At 39.4% G+C, this 22,230-nt stretch overlaps 1 protein-coding gene across 1 annotated transcript in view; it reads right to left on the reverse strand.

Moving 5' to 3' along the window:
• The window catches only part of chn1 (chimerin 1), a 190,975-nt gene that overhangs the window by 69,975 nt on the left and 98,770 nt on the right, over nt 1–22,230 (reverse strand). The window contains exon 6 of the mRNA XM_067987580.1: nt 17,998–18,286. Coding sequence (XP_067843681.1) covers nt 17,998–18,286 — 289 coding nt within the window. The remainder of the gene's footprint in view (nt 1–17,997; nt 18,287–22,230) is intronic.

Consider the following 22,230-nt stretch of genomic DNA (forward strand, 5'->3'; position numbering starts at 1 on the left):
AGTTAGGCTGCAGTATGATTCCCAAAATCAGATGCTACAATGGGTTTACCAGTTAGAGAGGAGGCCAGAAAATGGGCAAGAGGTTCCTGGCTGCCCCGTTTAATGGTTGAAAATCCCTAAAATTGGATTTTAATCACCCAACGAAAATATGTGAAAATAAGGTTAAAAAAAAACACAAAATGGCAGTCAGATCTGGATCAGTTGTGCCATAGTGCTACTTCTAGTTGGAGGCTTCGACCTCAATAGCATTCATCCAGCAAGCTGCAGGTCCCAACGGGTGATCAGCTACAGCTTGCCAGCACAGTATCAGGTGGCCCAAAGGCCAACCAATTAGCAGAAAGGTAGGCCCAGGGGTGGTGGGAAGCCCAGAGCAGCAGCAGCCCACATTAATCTTGTGGAGCCCATAGGAGCACTCCTGTTCCTTCAGGCCTCCTCCTCTTGGCCATCAGGCTTTACTGAACAGAACATCCATGGTGCATGCTCTGCCTAATAGGCTGTTAAAATTGCAGTTGGGTCCTACGTATGGCACAGGACTCTGATTTGCATGAATTCATGAGGTTCCTGCCTAATTCAGGTGGGCGTCTCGGCACCTGTGAAAAATCTGGAGGCAATATGGCACAGGGTGGGAAGTGAGCATGAATAGAGTGGTAAGTCCACTGCTGCGACTTTAACTCTGCCACCATCCCCTTTCTGCGAGGCGGAGAGGGTTAAAATCACTCCTCCTGTGTGCAATATCACAGGTGATCAACTAGTGATATATTAAAAATCTTGCATATAGCATGCATTTCCTGTAAGTGTCTCATTTACTTTATGTAGCATTTTCCCCATCACATTTTTTGACAACAATTCTATTGTTATGAACCGGCATATCCTCTGACTCACTACGAGCAATGCCACAGGAGATCTGCTAATAATTAGAAAGAAATTGACTTTTAAAATTAAAAAGAAGATAAAAAGTTTAAAGTTACTTATCTGAGAAAAGAAAATCAAGATGTCGGAGCTGTCAGAGAAAGTTCCGATTTGGTTTACAAAGCCACCCAGTGGCCAGATTGTAGAATTACAAATTGCGACAAGTTTTCATGGGCAAAAACCATTGTAAATGTGGGAATATGGGGCTCAATTTTGAAACGGTGGCGGGTTAGCGGGGGGGGGGGGGGGGGGTGGGGGGGGGAATGAAGGTGCGCGTGGCAAACCCGAATAAAAAAAACTTACCTTTTCCGACACGATCGTGAGGTAATTGATGGTGATTAAAATTCTTTCCGGGTTTTGTGCCCGGCAGCCAGCCTGAAGATCGGGGGGAAGGAGAAGATTGAGGGGACATCAGGGGGGGAGGAGGGGAAGATCGGAGAGAGACATCGGGGGCTGAAAGGGACATCGGAGAGGGACATCGGGGGAAGAGGGGGAGATCGGAGAGGTAAACATCGGGGGCTGAGAGGGACATCGGAGAGGGAGACATCGGACATCAGAGCAGGGTGGAAAGGTAGGTTGATTTTGAGTTTTAACTTTGTGCAATGGTTTTTTATTGAATTTATTTAGTTTATTTTTGCCTGATCCAGTCCTTTGGAAGCCAAGGGAAAGCCGCCCAGGTAAATTAAAAATCGTTCTTACTACCTAATATGTCACAAGTAAAGTACCTTAAGTACGTCAATGAGGTACGTTTGGTTCTTTAACTATCATCCCGCCAGCTTTAATTGCCGGCGAGACTTCCGGATCAGTGAAGCGACAGGTGTGTCTGTGGGGAACTCAGAAGTCGGCGGGTTAGAGCCAGTTTCCAAACCCACTCTGCATTTTTGCAATTTTCGCAGCCTCCCAGCCCCAATGCAGCTACAATTTAAGTTTAAAATTGAGCCCATGGTGTTAATAATGGTAAAAAGTTTACACAAAAAGTGTGACAACAATGTGATAGCAGGAAGACTGCACAGATGTATGATTTTTAAGAAGAAATTCATAGTAGATAAATAGATTAGGTCTTTAATCAGATAGTACATAACGCAATCACTTTTCATGCTATAAGTTTTACACTCACAATAAATGCACAGCAACGGTCACTAGGGAGTAATTATGAGATAGCCATCTTACTTTATTACAGTCATCTGAACAGAAATGAGATTACAATACTGTAACCACCCCTTCCTCTATTTTTACAATATAATCAGTGGAGTTTATGGAGTGTCTTTTATTTGGTTTGCTTTTTGTCTTGCTGACAGAAGTGTCATGATAGATCAAGACCGGTGCCCTTTATGTTCCTGTTGCACAAGAACGTTTACACTGAAGCATATATGTCTGTGACATAATGACAATTATCGAATCAGAATTGACAGCTGTTCACAGTAAATATGTTTCCTTTTCCTAGTAAAGTTACTGAAACAAAATTTACTAGTTCCTACAACTCCATTCAAAATGATAACACAACTGTACTAAAAACAAGACATCTTAAACACAACAGTATATTTCCAGCTAATTAGGAGTAATATCACATAATCACATGTATTCTGTGAAGTTACAAACTGCTTTGGTAGCTTAAGGTGTTCAGCGTCTAAAATTGGAAGGCTCCAAACTTAGCGACCAGGGTTGTTTAACACTCATACTTGTGTATGTCATTTCAGTAAATTTTAATCGGCTCTTGGCTCTGCAACATTGCACAGCAGTAAATTATTCCATTCCCGGAAGACAAACTGACACTACCTGAGTCACCCTATTTGACAGATCATGGAATGACACTGACAGCTGTGGAAATATCTGTGACCCAGACTATTCCACCTCCTAGTCTGTAAGATGTGTAGTTTAAACTTTAAAACTAGCCTATGACAAATTGTTAAAATATATTGCTTTTAGGGTTTAGCATACCCCAAATTTCTGTGAACTTCAATCACTGCATAGAACATTTTCTATTAAATCATCCTTAAAATAATCTAATTGCATTTAATACATCACTTTACAATTTAAATAGTATAAATTGAATGCTTGACAGCTAGTCTTTGAATATTAAAACCTCCTCCACACAACTCACACCTGATACTTAAGTGTTATCCGCCCCCCTCATTTGTGGGATAAATTTAGTATTCAACTGTTTACTGCTGAGCATTCCTATAACACTGAATATTCCAGCATATTTTGCAACTCATCAAAAACTTTGGCACCCACATCCTAGTTGCACTCCTATCCTTGCTAACCTTCACTGACTTCCCTTCCCCAAAGCTTCAGTTTCAAAATCCATGTCCTTATCTACAAGTCCCTACATGCCTTGTCCCTTCCTACCATTACAATTTCCTTCAGCCTTATTTTCCAATATATGTGCTCCACTCTCAGACTTTGGCCTCCTATGCACCTCCTCATCCATCCGCTCCATTTTCAGTAGCAAAGCCTTCAGCCATGTGGGCCCCACACTTTGGAATGCTCTCCCTAAACCCTCCAACTTGTTACCTCTCTCCTCTTCTCAAAGCCTCTTCAAAGCTGATCTCTTTGATCTTGTCTTCAGTCAACACCCCTAACTCCTCTATCGCCATTATTTGGTGTTAGGTTATCTCCCCCCATGAAGCATTTTGGGATGTTTTATATTAACAATGTGATATAAGTGCAAGTTGTTGAACAGAGAACTGAAGACTGATTAAAATATACAGTGCAGTGGAATACTTAACATCTCACATTCCAACAAGAAGATTCAGCATTGACATCACTAACTTATCCAAAATAAGCAGGAATACGTCAAAAAATGGTTGTAAATGAAAAAGGCAACCTCCTCATAAAAATGAAACAAGGAACTAACTACTGGCGAAATCAGCAAGAACTGTAGAAGGTAAACAGGAACCATCCAGTATGTCTATTGGACAGATATATGCAGAATTATATATTTGTTAAAAAACATACAGAATATTTTGTGTAATATTTTCATGGAACGAACAGTATTCTTGTAACTTCAACATGCATCAAACTTTCGTTAAGGGAGGTGATGTCCCAAAGTTGATGGTGTAACAGTCACAAGTGCAAATGCTAGTTTTTAAATCGGAAATACTGCTGATACTTCAACCAACCCAATAATTCCCTTTGATTAATCTATTAATTTATATTTTACGTTCTTCTATGATTTTTCTAGTAATCTCTAAATCATCATATTCCAACAGGAAGTTAAAGTTAGGGGTAACAGGAGAATATTATGAAAAGGACATTTTTCATCTGTTGAGCAAATTGAACAGCACAGGTCAAAATGATACAATTATACTGCCATAAGATAAGCAATTTCCTGAGCTTGCATCTTTGATAAAGCATAACATTTCTATTTTCCTCTCTTGGATTTAGATTTGACTGTCAAAATTATTTGGGTTGAAACAAAATATGGAAACCAATCATCACCATTGTAATTTTTCAGACATAAAAATAGACTTGCATATAAATGCACATTTTTCCCTGTCTCCGCAAAACAACTTTTGCATATAATGCACACACAGATTTTGGCCCATTAGCCAACGTAACATTTCGTATATACAAAAAGGATATGTCATTGTAGGTCTCCATTTCTGTAACTAGAACATGTATCTGATGTACGGTATGCTTCAAGTAAAGTCTGATATTGGAATGCATATAATACATATCTGTTCGATCCCCAGACTGTGGTGTGTTGGCTGACCTTAGCTTGAATGGTGGTAAGGAAAACACAATTGGCCTCAGTAACCCTACATTAGTAAGGGGGGAAATCAACTAGAGTTCCCACTCTGATTATCAAGAGTCCCCTCCTAGAAATGCCTGTGTGGAAATTGAGGGCAGAATTAGGCTCATTTGTGACGTCCCCATCGTCAAATAGCTGGCAACACTTGGGCGAGATACCAGAGGGCCCCTGCACCTGTGGACCCATAACTCAGCAAGAGTCAGTGTCTTCAGAAGAGGAGGAGGAGACGGAAGTAAATTAGCAGAAAAAGGCTGAAGAAAATAATTGTACAGTATGTATTTTCTATAGTAGAGGTATACTTTTTACCTCTTTAGTATACAGTATTCATGGGGCATCTCTAAGACAGCTTGTTCTATTCTCAAGTATCAGCTTTTCTGTTACAGTAGGCAAATACAGTTTCGTACAACCATGAGCCGTTAAGTTCTAGATGTGAATCAATTGCTACTCTGCATACTGTGAATATAATTCTGATCAGAAAATTAAATGACAATGTAACTTTCCATTTGATCTCAATACACAAATGCTGATCCAAGTCTAACTTGTCTTAACTAGTTTTATACTGGACAGGCTTTAAGTGCAGAACGGTTAATATACTTCTTTTGTACTGCTACAGTTTTACTCTCTTTTTCATATATCACTCAAACATCTTGAACACATATTGAGAAATTTTCCACAATTCTTCGCATATACTGCACATCACAGTTAACAGAATAACACATACATTCCCCTCCACTCACTTACTGTATATAAAATGCACCAGGATTGTTTTGCCTATTTCCCAGTGCAAAATGGTAAGTTGCATGCAAAATTATAGTAATTTGTATATACATATACATATGAAAACGAAAAATATTTCTTTGCTGTCAATATTGTCAAAGGGCATATTCCTTATTCTCTTTGTTGCATTATTTAACAGACCCTTGAGATATATGCTTGGTTGAATAAAATCTAAAATGGATGATATTGCTGTCAGTTTCTGCATCATGTTGAGAATCTATTTCATCTTAATAGGTATATATTCCAATAATAGTGCTAATCTTTTTGGGCCTCAATCTCCAAGAAGCAATTTCTTAAATCTAATTTCTTGGAAAAACTTAAGTAATAACCAGTTGCTCTTTCCGGTATATAACCTCAAGAAATATAAGTTGTTTATAGTTTAGTTTATTTAAAATATCGAATACCCATCAAGTATAGTATCTATTCCTAATACCAATTCATTTTAATCATAAATTAGAAAGTTTTAAAACAATGTTTTCAATTATTGTAACAGACATTAATTGTTTTGGAGACTGTTGCCATTGTTTCTTTTATATTACGAAATGAAACTACTTGTTGTTGCTTGAAAGAACATCTACCCCCATCATTCCCAACAATAATTCAACATTAATTGGGGCTAAGTTGGCATTTGAAGCCATTTGGGGCAAACTGTTGGCAGAAGGCTGGGCTCATACAACAACTTGCACTTCAATTGTGCTCATGTGCAGAAAAACCTCTTAAAGTGCTTAACATTAGGATGGAGAAGGGGAGGGAGAGGTGAGTCACTGGCTGAGATACAGGTAGAGGTGAATGGGGTGGGGTAAGGAGGAGCGAAGCAGGTAGGGTGAACCACTTGGGAAGGGGAATAGGACAGTTGAAGTGACTGCTGAAGTAAAGGCAGTGGCAAGTGAAACAGTAGGTGTGGCCAGAAGAGGCCCAAAAAGCTAAGTTGGTTTATTTTATTGACTTTGCTTGTGGAGCCAGGAGGAGCAGGAGCACTCTTCTGGGACCCATGAATAAAGTTTAGGCCTCCCCTGCCCCAGACTTGCCCTCTACCCAGATTGTGAGACCCTTCTGAACCCCCTCCCCACGACTTACATTAGTGACGGGGACTGTTTCTTCCGCCCAACATTGAGAACATAGGAATTGCAAGATGGAAAAAGACCAAGGTGCATCTATATCACCTTCTACCATCTTGATTAGTCGCATGGTACAACGATAATGGAGCTATTGACTAATCATGACATTTCGCTCCCGTCCACCAGCCAGCTGCCAATTCCCAGCGGATCTGCACGGGAGACTGATAGACTATGCAGATGAGGCCCGGGAGTCACGCTGCCGAGGTCGGAATGGTTTGCCATCAAACTCCTGTCCAGAGTTAAAATCGGGGCTATGTACTCCAGTTCCAAGATCTGTATAAGGGTGAAGGAGAGAATCACTGAACTTAACTCTCTTGAAAGAAGAGTGAGGAAGGTTGTCCACTGTTACTTTTCTTATTCAATGTCTTCATCAATGGCATCCTAAGGGACAAACTTGGAGAGCCTGTTCCAGGCATTTCTGAAAATACTGCAGTGCTCCTTTTCATAGATGATAGCGTATTGTTGGTGGATTCACCTGGGAATCTAGTGCCCTCTACCCACCATCTTGAACAATGGGCTAACCAGTAGAATGTGGTGGTGGGTGCCCCCAAATGCAGTATTATGGTTTTGCACACCCCAAAAGGGGATCTTGAGAAATAGAAGATAGAAGCGGCATCTGTTCCAAATGTTGATTCATACTGGTACTAAGGGGTCCTGGTGGATGCCAGCCTGGTGACACTTCTTCAGGACCACAGATCTTTCCTCAATAGCAGAAAAGTCCAATGTAGGTTAAGTTTGTGTCATCATAGCATGGTCATAGCAGACTTGCATCCAAACAGTTCTCATTCATGGTTCAGAACTCTTAGGCATGCAATAGAAGGGCTTCCTCCAGCCAATGTGTGAAATTCAGGACCAAGCTGTGAATGGATTTGTGGCAAATCTGATATAGTTGCCTGGAGGGAGAAGTCAGCCTCACAGCAGACATGACTCTTTAATAAAGCCTCTCACACGAAGTAAGCATCAAGCAGTTGGTGATAAGGAAGTTCAATATGTGGCAATGGACTTTGATGTCTAGAATATTAAGGTGCCTGGCATGATGTCAGCTGCCCTGTGGAGTTCCTTCCAACGCCCTGAAGGCAGATGTTCATTCATCACGTAGCTGATGAAGAAACTCAGACATCCGATGACAGCTACTGGAATGTGTTATCTGGAGACCAGGTATGACAATACATGATCATATATCCAAGGGTCATTGTGCTTACCATGACTGGTTTGCAGAGAGCCAAGAGGTTATTGCTAAAATTTCACACAGCCAACTGCTGGGATCTGGAGGATGGTGGCAGTGGAATCACATTCTACGGTAAGAAAACTAGAAAGAGTTCAAATTCAGTGGCAGTTGTCTAACAACCAACTTGTAACTAACCTTCTTGGGAAGTAAGGAAGTTCTCTTAGGGGTACAGTTGGCTCCAAGATGAGACTTTCCTGTAAGTGCATTGAGATTCTTGTATTTTTTCAGTCTACAAAATTGCATTGTTATTCATAGTTGGAAGCACTACTACCACTCAGGTGCTCAACTTTCCTCTTCCTCCTTCGTCATTCCAGTGAAACAGCTGATAAAATTTTTCTTCTTTCTGGTAACTCATCAATAAATTCTGACTCCATTATAACCCTCAAGAAGTCAAAGGTCAATAGCAACCGACATAAAGTAGGATCTGATATTTGATCCATCACAAAAAGATTTTTTAAAAATTTACTTACGTTGTGGTTATATTGGGCTACTGGTCTGTGATTGGTAGCTGAAGAGAGTGATTTGTTGGTGGCAATATCATAGAATCACAGAATGGTACAGCACAGAAGGAGGCCGTCGTGCCTGTGCTGGCTCTTTGAAAGAGCTATCCAATTAGTCCCACTCCCCTACTCTTTCCCCATAGCTGTGCAAATTTCTCCCCTTGAAGTATTTATCCAATTCTCCTTTGAAAGTTATTATTGAATCTGCTTCTACCACCCTTTTAAGCAGGGCATTCCAGGTCTCTGTGTAAAAAAATGTTTCCTCATGTTGCCTCTGGTTCTTTTGTTAACTACCTTAAATCTGTGTCCTCTGGTTCCCGACCCATCTGCCACTGGAAACAGTTTCTCCTTATTTACTCTATCATGATTTTGAACACCTCTTATCAAATCTCCCCTTAACCTTCTTTGCTCTAAGGAGAACAACCCCAGGTTCTCTCGTCTCTCCACATAACTGAAGTCTTTCATCCCGGATACCATTCTAGTAAATCTCCTCTGCACCCTCTCCAAGGACTTGACATCCTTTCTAAAGTGTGGTGCCCAGAATTGGCCATAAAACTCCAGTTGGCCATAAAACTTCCATGCTTTTGTACTTTATGCCTATATTTGTAAAGCCAAGGATCCCGTATGCCTTTTAACAGCCTTCTCAGCTTGTCTTGCCACCTTCAAAGACTTGTGTAAGTACACCCCTAGGTCTCTCTGTTCCTGCACTCCCATTAAAATTGTACCATATAGTTTATATTGCCTCTCCTCATTCTTCCTACCAAAATGAGTCACTTCACACTTCACTGCTTTAAATTTTATCTGCCATGTGTCTGCCCATTTCACCAGTCTGTCTATGTCCTGGAATCTGTTACAATCCTCCAATCCTACAAATGTTTACTACATTTCCAAGTATCGTGTCATCTGCAAACTTTGAAATTATGCCCTGTTTACCCAAGTCCAGGTCATTAATATATATCAAAAAGAGCAATGGTCCCAACACTGACCCCGGGGGACACCACTGCATACTCCCTCCAGTCTGAAAAATAACCGTTCACCACTACTCTCTGCTTTCTGTACCCTAGTCAATTTTGTATCCACGCAGCCACTGTCCCTTTAATACCATGGGTTTCAATTTTGTTAACAAGTCTATTTTGTGGTACTTTATCAAACGCCTTTTGTAGTCCATATATGCAACATCAACCACACTACCCTCATCAACCTTCTCTGTTACTTCATCAAAGAACTCAATCAAGTTAGTCAAACACAATTTGCATTTAGCCAATCCATGCTGGCTGTCATTTATTAACCCATGTTTTTTCAAGTGCCAATTAATTTTGTCCTGGATTATTGTCCCTAAAAGTTTCTCCACCTCCAACGTTAGGCTGACTGGCCTGTAGTTGTCGGGTTTATCCCTCTCCCCTTTTTTGAACAGAGTGTAGCATTTGTAATCCTCCAGTCCTCTGGCACCACTCCCATATCTAAGGAAGATTGGAAGATTGTGGCCAGAGCCTCTGCAATTTCCATCCTTACTTCCCTCAGCAACTTAGGATGCACCTCACCTGGACCGTGTAATTTTTCTACTTTGAGTGCTGCCAACCTTTTAAGTCCCTCCTCTTTATCTATTTTTATCTTATCCAATTTCTCTATTACCTCCTCCTTTACTGCTACATTGGCAGCATTCTCTTCTTTACTGAAGATGTGGAGATGCCGGTGATGGACTGGGGTTGACAATTGTAAACAATTTTACAACACCAAGTTATAGTCCAGCAATTTTATTTTAAATTCACAAGCTTTCGGAGGCTTCCTCCTTCGTCAGGTGAACGATGTGAAATCGTTCACCTGACGAAGGAGGAAGCCTCCGAAAGCTTGTGAATTTAAAATAAAATTGCTGGACTATAACTTGGTGTTGTAAAATTGTTTACAATTCTTTAGTGAAGACAGATGCAAAGCACTCATTTAATACCTCAGCCATGCCATCTACCTCCACAAGAAGATCTCCTTTTTTGTCCCTAATCGGACCCATCCTTCATTTGACGCCCCTTTTACTATTTAAATGTTTATAAAAGACTTTTGGGTTTCCTTTTATGTTACCCGCTAATCTAACTATCCGAGTTATGCTGCATTTGCAAATCAAACACTGCCAAGAGAGTTCTGCCGGTAAATTTTGAATGTTTTGAGGGCGCGGGCTTGAGTGTCCACTCTCAAAACATTTTTCTGCTTGAACAAACCACCTGAACATTTTTTAAACCCAGCTTGACATCAGCACAAAAGTAAAGTTTTGAATAAACCTGGAGTGGGTCATCATTGGTGTTAGTGGGCAAAGCACACATTCGAACATAAGAATTAAGAGTAGGAGTAGGCTATTCAGCCCCTCGAGCCTGCTCTGCCATTTGATAAGATCATGGCTGATCTGATTGTGACCTCAACCCTACTTTCCCGTCTACCTACTATAACCTTTGACTCCCTTGTTAATCAGGAATCTATCCCACTCAGCCTTAAAAATATTCAATGACCCTGCCTCCACCGCTCTCTGGGGAAGGGAGTTCCACAGACTCACGACCCTCAGAGAAAAAAATTCTCTTCATCTCCGTCTTAAATGGGAGATCCCTTATTTTTAAACTGTGGCCCTAGTTCTAGTCTCTCCCACAAGGGGAAACATCCTCTCAGCATCTACCCCTTCTAGTCCCCTCAGGATCTTATACTTTTCAATAAGATCACCTCTCATTCTTCTAAAATCCAGTGTATACAGGCCCAACTTGTCCAACCTTTCCTCATAAGGTAACCCCCCCTCATCCCAGGAATCAGTCGAGTGAACCTTCTCTGAACCGCCTCTAAAGCAATTATGTCCTTTCTTAAATAAGGAGACCAAAACTGCACACAGTATTCTAGATGTGGTCTCACCAATGCCCTGTACAACTGTAGCAAAACATCTCTACTTTTATATTCCATTCCCCTGAAATTAATGACAACATTCCATTTGCCTTCCTAATCACTTGCTGTACTGCATACTAACTTTTTGTGATTCATGTACTAGGACATCCAGATCCCTCTTTATCTCAGAGTTCTGCAATCTCTCTCCATTTAAATAATATTCTGCTTTTCTATTCCTCCTGCCAAAGTGGACAAGTTCACATTTTACCACATTTATACTCCATCTGCCAAATTTTTGCCCACTCACTTAACTTATATATATCCCTTTGCAGACTCCTTATGTCCTCCTCACAACTTACTTTCCTACCTACCTTTGTGTCATCAGCAAATTTACCAACCATACATTCGGTCCCTTCATCCAAGTCATTGATATAGATTGTAAATAGTAGAGATCCAAGCACTGATCCCTGTGGTACTCCACTCGTTACATCTTGCCAACCTGAAAATGACCCATTTATGTCTACTCTCTGTTTCCTGTTAGCTAACCAATCCTTTATCCATACTAATATGTTACCCCTACACCATGAGCTCTTATTTTGTCTAGTAGCCTTGTGTGGCACCTTGTCAAAAGCCTTCTGGAAATCCAAGTACACAGAATCCCCTTTATCCACGTTGCTTGTTACTCTCTGTCTCGAAAAACTAGGTGCATGATCTTTTGCACCTTTTTGAATGATAACAAGATGTCTTTACCTGTGGTCTTGTTTACATCCTTCAGATCCTTACATATGTAATAATCTAAGCCACAAGCACCCATACAGGAAAACCAACAATTTCTCATCCAGGGTCCATAGTCAAAAGGACCCCTGCTTTTGGTAATCAACCCAATGAATTTGAGAAATTATACATCCATTTTGACAGTCTCATCTTCTGTGACCTTGAAATGACAAATTCCAATAGGAGTGGAAAAAATGCACATGTTTGCTATTGGAATTTGTAATGTGTCCCTTATAGTCCTTATAATAAACAGCATTGTAAAGAACTGCCAATTTAGCAATTCTGTAAGTACAATATTAAAATATTTCTTGTGGGGATAAATACTGCCTAAAGAAAACTTGAACTAGCAGAGTGTTTCCAAAATGAACTTTAATCAGCTACTTTTGAAAACTGACAAAATGTAACCTTAAGCTTCAATTAACAATCTGAAGTTCTTAATTACTTTCAGTCTTACAGAAAATTGCAGGATCCCTTTTAATTCTAATAGATATTCCTATCAATTTCACACAAGTGGAAGTACTATAATGCAGATTTTTCAGCTGATACGTCAGAAGACTAAAGATCAATATTTAAAAATTAAAGTCTGTGTCAGAGGGCAAGTTTTGAAGAAGTGTTAGATTATGTATCGTAGATATGGCCTTCCTCATCCTAGTAATTAAGTTAACTACTGCATATGTATATAAATTGCTGTTACACCTTTAAGAAATGTGCACTCTGTAATCAGGTGATCTGCTAATCTTAATGTCTGCCGTTGTACTTTAATTGAAGGACAAAGCAGATCCCAAGTAATAGCAAATGCAATGAAACAATATAGTAAATAACTGAGCAGCATGGTAAAGCTATTACTTGCATTGACTACTTACTCAAAATGCAAGGTACCAAAGCTACCCCAGGCTCCACTGATACTTGAATCATTAACAATGGAATGGTCCTGTATGTGCCAATGCTTAGACCATACAGCAGAGATTGACACTGCCTTAACAAAGCTAAACATATAGTAGGATAAATTTTCGATGTGTGAGGATATAGCACCATAGAGATCCTTTAGAAAGTCACTGAGAGAAGAATCCTTGACCACTATTGGTTCTTTCTCTTCTGAGAACTGTGCTGATATCAGTGGCTTGGTTCAGTGATTGAAATAGTTTACTGCTGAGTCTTGGTGTGAGTTGATCTAGATCAACATAACATAGAAACATAGAAAATAGGAGTAGGTCACTCGGCCCTTTGAGCCTGCTCCGCCATTCAATATGATCATTGCTGATCCTCTATCTCAATACCATATTCCCGCTCTCTCCCCATATCCCTTGATGCCTGTTGTGTCTAGAAATCTATCTAGCTCCTTCTTAAATATATTCAGTGACTTGGCCTCCACAGCCTTCTGTGGGAGAGAATTCCACAGGTTCACCACCCTCTGAGTGAAGAAATTTCTCCTCATCTCAGTCCTAAATGTCCTACCCCGTATCTTGAGACTGTGACCCCTTGTTCTGGACACCCCAGCCAGGGGAAACATCCTCCCTCCATCCAGTCTGTCTAGCCCTGTCAGAATTTTATATGTTTCAATGAGATCCCCTTGCATTCTTCTAAACTCAAGTGAATACAGGCCGAGTCGACCCAATCTCTCCTCATATGACAGTCCTGCCATCCCAAGGATCAGTCTGGTGATCCTTCGCTGCACTCCCTCTATGGCAAGTATATCCTTTCTTGGGTAAGGAGACCAAACTGCACACAATACTCCAGGTGCGGTCTCACCAAGGCCCTGTATAATTGCAGTAAGACATCCTTGCTCCTATACTCAAATCCTCTTGCAATGAAGGCCAACATACCATTTGCCTTCCTAACTGCTTGCTGCAACTGCATGTTTGCTTTCAGTGACTGGTGTACAAGAACACCCAGGTCCCTTTGTACATCAACATTCCCCAATAACGGCCAAAGTCTATGCCAGTGGTGGTAAAGGCATCATCTGAGTTCCAGCTGGAGCTTAGAGGCTCTGTTCACTTGACCAGAATTAATATTGGATGGTGCTAGCCTAAAAGCCAAACACAAAGGTTGGGGCGATTTGTGACCAATACTGAAGGAAATTGTGTTTGGCACACTAATACCAAAACATAGGAACAAAGGAATGTGCAGGACTGGAAAAGACCTGTTTGATCCCAATGTCTAGGAAATATCATACCCCATATTAAACTTTTTAGCAACCTTGAATTTATGGATACAACTAGCCCCTTCTACCTCCTGGCAGTCCATGTAAACACATTAAATACAAATTGTCTTCTCACCTTCCCTCTTTTAAGTTTGAAGCTATACCTTTTGTAGAATCTATGACTATGCTGAACATACGGACACTTGTCTTGTTTATACTATTTAGGATCTTGAATACTTCAATAAGATCACTGCTGAGCCTTCTCATCTCCAGTATAAACATTCCTAGCTTCTGCATAACTCAGAAATCAATTTAGCTGTCCTTTGCTGTACTCTCTCCACTGTCTGAACATCTTTCTCATAATACAATGACCTGAATTGTACACCTGACTTTGCTACTGGATGAATCAAGCTTTAAGGTCCTTGTAGCTAGGATCCCTTTCCAACAAATGAATCAGTCATATTGTAGAGTTTAGAACAGGCTTTACACTTCAAAACTTATGTGCTGATGGAAGACAATGTGTTAAGAATCATGCAAGCTGATCCCTGCGAAGGCTCCAAGGCATTCAGTACAGATTTTAAAACGGGGAGCTGGCACTAGATTGTAGGTGAGGCAGGTTCAACAAGAATTAGAAGAATCAAGGTAGGGCCCGATAATATCTAAAATGGCACCCGAACTTTAAGTTGAAAGTAGGAAAATAATTTAATACATTCAAAGAAAACTCTAACAGAACTCTATTTGTAGTAAAGATGCAGGGTAAGGGTCTGTATTGTTTAAGACAGAATGATGAACTGATAAACAGGAATTAGAAGTATTTTCTGAAGTGGGAAGCAAGAGCAAACAGGTCATCATAAAGGTATTTAGGATATCGATATATGCTGGACCTTCTATTGCAGTATTATGTGGGCCATCAGTAGAGTGACTGCGCCAAGTTTGAAAGCGCCAGGTCTCCAGTAGATTTCTGATAGGCAAGGATGTTAAGGGTTATGGAACTAAGGCAGGTAGGTGAAGCTGAGATACAGACCAGCCATGATCTAATTGAATGGCGGAACAGGCTCGAGGGGCTGAATGGCCTACTCCTGTTCCTATGTTACTAAATTTTAAGAAAATCTAATTTGACTGAGAAGTTGGAAGCAACATTTTTAAAATGTAATTATTTTAGTGAGTACTTTACATTAGAAGTATCCTTTCCCCACTTACCTTCTAAGTATTGATTCTCAGATATATTTAGTTTACATTAGTTTACAAGAAACAGAGGGCATGGATTTAAGGTGATTGGCAAAAGAACCAAAGGTGACATGAGGAAACATTTTTTTACGCAGCGAGTGGTTAGGATCTGGAATGCACTGCCCCAGGGAGTAGCGGAGGCAAATTCAATCATGGCCTTCAAAAGGGAACTGGATAAGTACTTGAAACGAAAAAATGTGCAGGGCTATGGGGATAGGGTGGGGCAGTGGGACCAGCTGGATTGCTCGTGCATTGAGCTGCTGCGGACTCGATGGGCCGAAGGCCTCCTTCCGTGCTGTAAGCTTTCCATGATTCTACATGATCCTGCATAATGGAACCCACTAAAATTACTCTTGTGTCAATCTTGGCTCCTCAGCAAAACAATAAAGACTGCCGTCAGTGCAAATTATCCAAGAACATCACTTTCTGAAAAAAGAAAGATTTATATAGCCCCTTATCAAGTCTCTCAGAAACTTCTCAATTTATTTCACATATAATGAATTATTTTGAAGTGCGATAACTGTGTACATAGGTAAAACCAGAAGTCATTTTGCACACAGCAAGATGCCAAAAACAGCAATAAATTAATGACCAGTTAATCCAGCAGAGGTAGTTGAGAAAAGAATGTTAGCTAGGACACTAGGAGCATCCCGTCATGTGACCTTTAACATCTATCTGAATAGTGAAACAGGCAGGCGGACCTTAATTTAACATCTCATCTAAAGAACACCTCTGGTAATGCAGGACTCCTTCTGCACTGGAGTGTCAACCTAGGTTATGTGATCAAGTCTCAAAGTGGGACTGGAATCTACAAGCTTTTGACTTAGAGGAGAGAGTGGCTAAGCTGACACACATATTGCTAATAAGGAATTTGGTTTGTCCAACAATCAGGCTTTTGTTTTACAAAAATATAAATCAAACATTTACTCTTTTACACAGTCATTTCTGACAGCTGAAGGAGAAAAGTAATAAACTTTGTAACTCAGTTATAAATACTTTGCTGGTAATATTACCAAGCAGCTAACAGTATTGCTGTCAGCCACATTATTAGAGCTCTATACCAACAGTCATACAGGAAATAGCTATAAACAACTCCCCAAGCTTTAATTTGTACATTTAATCGTCACTATATGTAAAAAAAGTTTCTGCTCCTTGGATGTTAAAAAGCAAAATGTCAGCCACAGCAGTTATTCTCTGAAGTCATAATGAGTATCATCTCGATTCTGTTATGGGTTTGCTGAGGATTACTGTATTCTCAGCTCACGTCTAGAATGAAAATCCTTACATTAAGCTAATAGCCATTGCTCAAATTCCATTTGATGAAGCAGATTGCTGTAACGTGTATCCAAGATAAAGGAGATGAAAGAACCTCATCAGTGACAGACCCGAGTGATATTTCATTCTCTTCTGACTGGGTGGTGTAGTATTTATTCAAGTGAATCAGGGGCTCATCCGACCTTTTTGATTTATTCTGGTTTCTAACAAATTTATACTTTTTTTTTATAAAGCTATTCTGAAGCCATTGTAATGAGCAGAAGGGATGCATGCAGCTTCAAAGCCCAGCTGTATGGCAATCATAACACAAATAATGTTGGCTTATGATAAAATCATTGCATGCCCCTGGAGGATAATGCTGCCTAAAAATCAGTAATCTCAGAGTACAAGAGACCAGTGCACATCCTACAGAGGAGCAACACAGTGATGGAACTAAATAAATTTCATAGAGCCGGTCACTTTAAAATGACATTACCTGCACAATCGCACGTCCCACATCAGTTCCCTGTTGCTGTCAGTATGAATATTGGTACAAGGCACTAAATAGCCGACAATATACACCAAAACTATTTTATACACAAGCTGAGCAAAAAAATATGGCTTCTAGTGACCATAGTAAGTCATTACTCACTGAGAATTATTAACCAAATTATTTAACAAAAACTACAAAAAAGAGAAGAAATATTATGATGGCAAAACCATTGCTTCAAGTTAGCTGATGCAATCATTATGCTGGCCTAATATCAGTCCTGGTAGGACACCCACTTGTCTTGTGATATGACATGGAAATGCACAGTAACATTTGGCAACCAAAATAAGACTTGCCAACAGTAAAAGGTACAAATTCCAATGCTAAATTTCAGAAAAAGTTCCAAAAAAAAATCAAAATTCTAAAGATTCTAGCAACAAAATTCTAATGTTACTAATGAATTTAAAATAAAATGTCTACTAGTATATTCAAGGCTATAACAAACTCTTAAGGTTTAGATTATATTTCCAAAACAATTTCATTTTGCCCTTGTGGTTTATATGATGACTTATAAACAATACTCCCAGCTATACTATATTATTTATACTTGAGATATCATGTCTTTTTTACTACTGGTAGTGACCACCTACATTGGCTTACTACCTGCATTGTTACGCACCTTACGTAATCCCCTATTGCAGGAATACTGGTTCAATGTAATAAACTAATATGTGATAAATTACAACAAAATGCCCCAAAACTAGAATACATAGGCTGTTGTACATTGCTATATTACTACACAAGGTATCCCAATTTGGCTGCCCTGCTTTTTAATGCATTATTAAATTATTCTGCCTACATTCCAAAATAGGGTAGCTCTAAACAAGTCATTTATGCTGGAGTATAAAATTTACAGTACAGAAAAATATGGAGGTGGGGGAGGAGGAAGAAATAAAGCATTTTTAATCCTTACCCTCTCCTCTGGAGTGCCATCCTCTCCAGCAGATTGGGGTTCTGCTTGTATGTCCCTAAGGGCTGGCGGACATTTTGTGTTGGTAGGCTCCCGGTTTAAAGTTGTATAGCCTATGTGCTCATAGATTGGATTAATTGTCATCTTGGCAATATATTCTGCAGCCTTGGTCTCAATGTACAATGTAATCAATCCGTCTGTTACCAGGTCATGGATCGACTCAAACCGTTTCTCTCCCACAAAGTGTTTCCCATCATAGTAAAGACGAAAATTTCTGGTCTGAGTTCCAAATCTGTCTCAATTGAAAACAGAAATTAGACCATAGTGAGCGAAGCAGAATTTCATTGTGCCCAAAATATCAAGCTATCAAAGCATTCACTGTGTATTGCAACGTAACAGCAATATAAAACTAGACTATACAGATGGGGGCATATTATTATGGAAAATGTACACTGATCACCAGTCCACTTCGAGTCTTTTCAAACACTAGATTACAGCTGTGGAGAAATTCAAAAAAATACTCAAAACTCTGAGAAGATTTGCCTTCATAATGGAGTCCTCAATTAACACATCAATACTGTGGTTTAGTGGTTTAATAGTAGTTGGACTTCTCTGCCCCATCATTTCAGAAGGAACAGGCTATTTGGAATGTTATCCAGTCCTTAAGCCAACAATTACACTCATGCAGAGTTGCTGCCAGAAGCTGAAAAGTAAGACTGAAAGGCACAAGAGTAAGTATTCTTTTATTGTGGTTGAAAGGCAAGAGCTCACTGTTGAGTCTGGTGTACAAAATGCCTATGTGTTGCACTAGCTTGAGCCACCGTCACAGGCAAAACATTGGTTACAGTATGGAAGGGAGGAAATTCTGCCCGTAGGATTTTGAAAATTCCGTGGACAGAATAAACATTTTATCATATTTCCATTATATCTACAGAAATTATCAATGTTGTCCACTCTACCAATGTGCCCACTCATCTGATAACAGATCAGACCTATTCTTGAACTCTTGCGGTCTATCCTTTATATTTGTAACTTTATGTGCATGTGTGTATTATTTTTAATATATACCAGGATGTCACTCATATATGCTGGCTTTGCCTCATTGAAAGAGCTGATTGTTGCTATCCTTGCTAGTTCACTACTTTTTTGCATTTCCATTGCTCAGTTATATTGTACTATATAGCTAAACATATTTTTAAGAATTAATAAATAATCAATTTAAGGAATTAATTTAGCACATCAACATATGCAGAAACTTTTAGTCAATTTTTAAAATGAAATTTTAGTCACAGGCAGCATAGCAGTATTGTACCTTGGTACTCCAGCATGCCATGCCACAGTGCAGAAGAACAGCATTTCCAGCTGCAATTCCATAAGTGGCATATCAAGATCTTAGCTATATCATCAAGGGAGGCTCAGAACTGAGGACAGGTGCTTCTCTACTGGGAGTAAAAACAGAGGGTGAATTACTGAGAGTCAGTCTCTCACACCTCTGAGTGCACTTGTCACAATTGATATCAATAGTTTCCTGGGAGCAGGTCACACGCTCTCCACTGTTTTGGGTCTAAAAAGGAAGGCAAATGTGATTTAAAAAAAAAAGTGTTGCAGAAAACTAATTCCCTTGCTTGTGTATGAGTCATGTTCTGATAACATGTGGGCCCCGATATTACCAGGAAGACAGGATGGCAGCGGGGGGGGGGGGGGGGGGGGGGTGACGACTGGGCAACCTGCCCAGTAAAATCCATCCGTTTCCCACGCAGTTGCGGGTAAATTGAAGCCACTTAATGTGGCTTCTGGGTTTCCCATCATCAACCTGCGCAGCTGGCAGACTGCGCACCCACATCACAGGCTGTCAGCTGGAGGAGCCCTATATAACGGGGCAGTCCTCCAATACCACTCCTGGAGCAAACACCCAAAATTATAGAATGGAGCAGCCCAGGGGAAAGGCTGCTCCCAGATTGACTGATGCCTCAACTATCTACCTAACTATGTAAAGCAACATCCCGCCGGCTTTAATCGCCGGTGGGAGTCCCGCATTTGGGAGTTGCGCGCATACCCAAACGCATCACTGGGGAACCCGGATGTCAGCGGGTTGAAGCAGGGCTTCACACTCGCTCCGGGATTCCGCCATTTTAGGTGCCCCTCCTGCCCCCACTCCGCCATCCGAAAACCGGCCCCACGGACATTACCATCATAACTAAATCAGCAGTTGCCTGCTACAGATTTTAACAAATATATGTTTGTTTCTTTTTATATGCACCATTAGGAATATCTTGCTGACAACATAAAAATATGTTGTGCTCCTTTTCCTGCTATTTAAAGCATGTTCTAAAAAAAGGCAAAACATGGAGCAGAAGAAGATACAAATCCAGTGGGAATAAAGGGAGAGATGTTCACACTACAAAAAGAAAAAAAAACTAAAGCTGGTATGAATTGCATACTGTAGCACAGTCTAAGTGAGCCGCTGTTGTAGTTACATCTAATCCCAAAGCATATTCAAGAATTCAGAATGTACCAGGCATCACAGGTCAGCTCGAATCATAAATTAAGATACAGTCTAAGTGAAAGAATTTCCTTTTGCTTGAGGTCCAAATTAAGCTTCAGATTTTAGCATTTACCCACATTGCTTAAATCTCTGGATAATGCAATTTATAAAATATTGTTTGTTTTTACTATGTCAAAATATTTACATTGTGCACTGAAGATTGTCTTTATTGTAAATTTCCATTCAATATTTTCAGTGGAGAGAAAACAAGTGGTAAAATGATACTTGTGGAATTTTAAGTCTATGTAAAGCAAATAATAGCTACAAATCACTCCCTGTTTATTAAACAGAACCAGATGGAAATAGAAGTTTAGCTCCAACAAATATATCAATTATATGATGTAAATAAAATATGCATCAAGATTGGGATAATACATGTTCAATAGCAAAATGAATCAGAGGTCATCAACTGCATATCCACTAAACTCTGAGTAACGACTTTCAAAATAAGTGCTTTTTCTATTAGATTCAAAAAGAATCGGTAAATTTCTAATGCAGAGTAAAAGGGAACAAGGAAAATGTATACAACCTAAATGTATCTCTAAATTCACAGCATTCTCTAAATTTAAAAATTAACTGAAATGTTTTAATTTATTTTTAGTGCATAAATAGTCCTCAGAAGTTGGAGCACTGGAATAATTCTGCTCAGGTAGTTTTAAACACACCAATTTCCATCACCTGCATACAAAAGCTTGACAAAAATCCTTATAGCCATAATTACAATTGAAATCTGAAACCACTGCAAAACACCAGAAAAAATACACTTTAATTGTTGGAAATGTGAAGTATGACTTTGCTTAATTAAGAAAACATCAAGAAGACAGAAGACTGCAGTCCTCTGTTCCACAATTCTTGTTTATTGTTTCATGACAAAATGGAATGAGCAGAAATAAGTGTTTATAAAAGTCTATGCTTTGATTTACTATTATTTAATTAAGTTTTATTTCTTGTATACTAATATGAAATTAACAAGCTTTCTTTTATGACTGTATATACTGCACTATAATCTGATATTTAATTTCCTTTTGTGCCGCTGAACACATTTGGCTTTTTTTGGTGACACACTTATCCATCCATAATAACTGGCCTAATCATATGTATATTATTGAAAATAATGCATTTTTGCTTTGGCCTGGGATTTAAGGTGGTTTAGACTTTAAAACCAAGCACAGTATAATCCTTGCATAATTTGCCCAAAATCCCCACTATTAATATTATCTATTCATAGCCACAATAAAAGCATTGCAGTGTGTGTAAAAATTGATCAAGACCACTTGTAAAACAGATATTGTTTTCCATTGTACTGACCTTGCATAAAGGCATTGCAAGTTTTTTTCTCTAACTAAAGACAATTAATATTGTTCAATACAAATTTTCCAAAAGGTGGTTTCTAATGTCTCTCATTGATTTCAAAAGGCAGAGCTAAATCCTCATTTATAACAAATGTAATTTTATGGCAAAAATTAAACTTAAAGCTGACTAGTTCTACCCCAAACAGACTACAGAATGACTCACCATTCTATTTATGTGCAATTACTTCAAACTCTAAATCCATCAATCTGTACAGTAACTGTGTGAATGTACAATCAAGTTCCAAAATGCACTGGTGCTGATTCAAATGTTGTCACTTTTCTAAATTTATACTGTAACTGGGCAAAATACATTATTAACTGTATACATTACATTCACAC

Source organism: Heptranchias perlo, chromosome 7 (assembly GCF_035084215.1).
Source record: "Heptranchias perlo isolate sHepPer1 chromosome 7, sHepPer1.hap1, whole genome shotgun sequence".
Lineage (NCBI taxonomy): Eukaryota > Metazoa > Chordata > Chondrichthyes > Hexanchiformes > Hexanchidae > Heptranchias > Heptranchias perlo.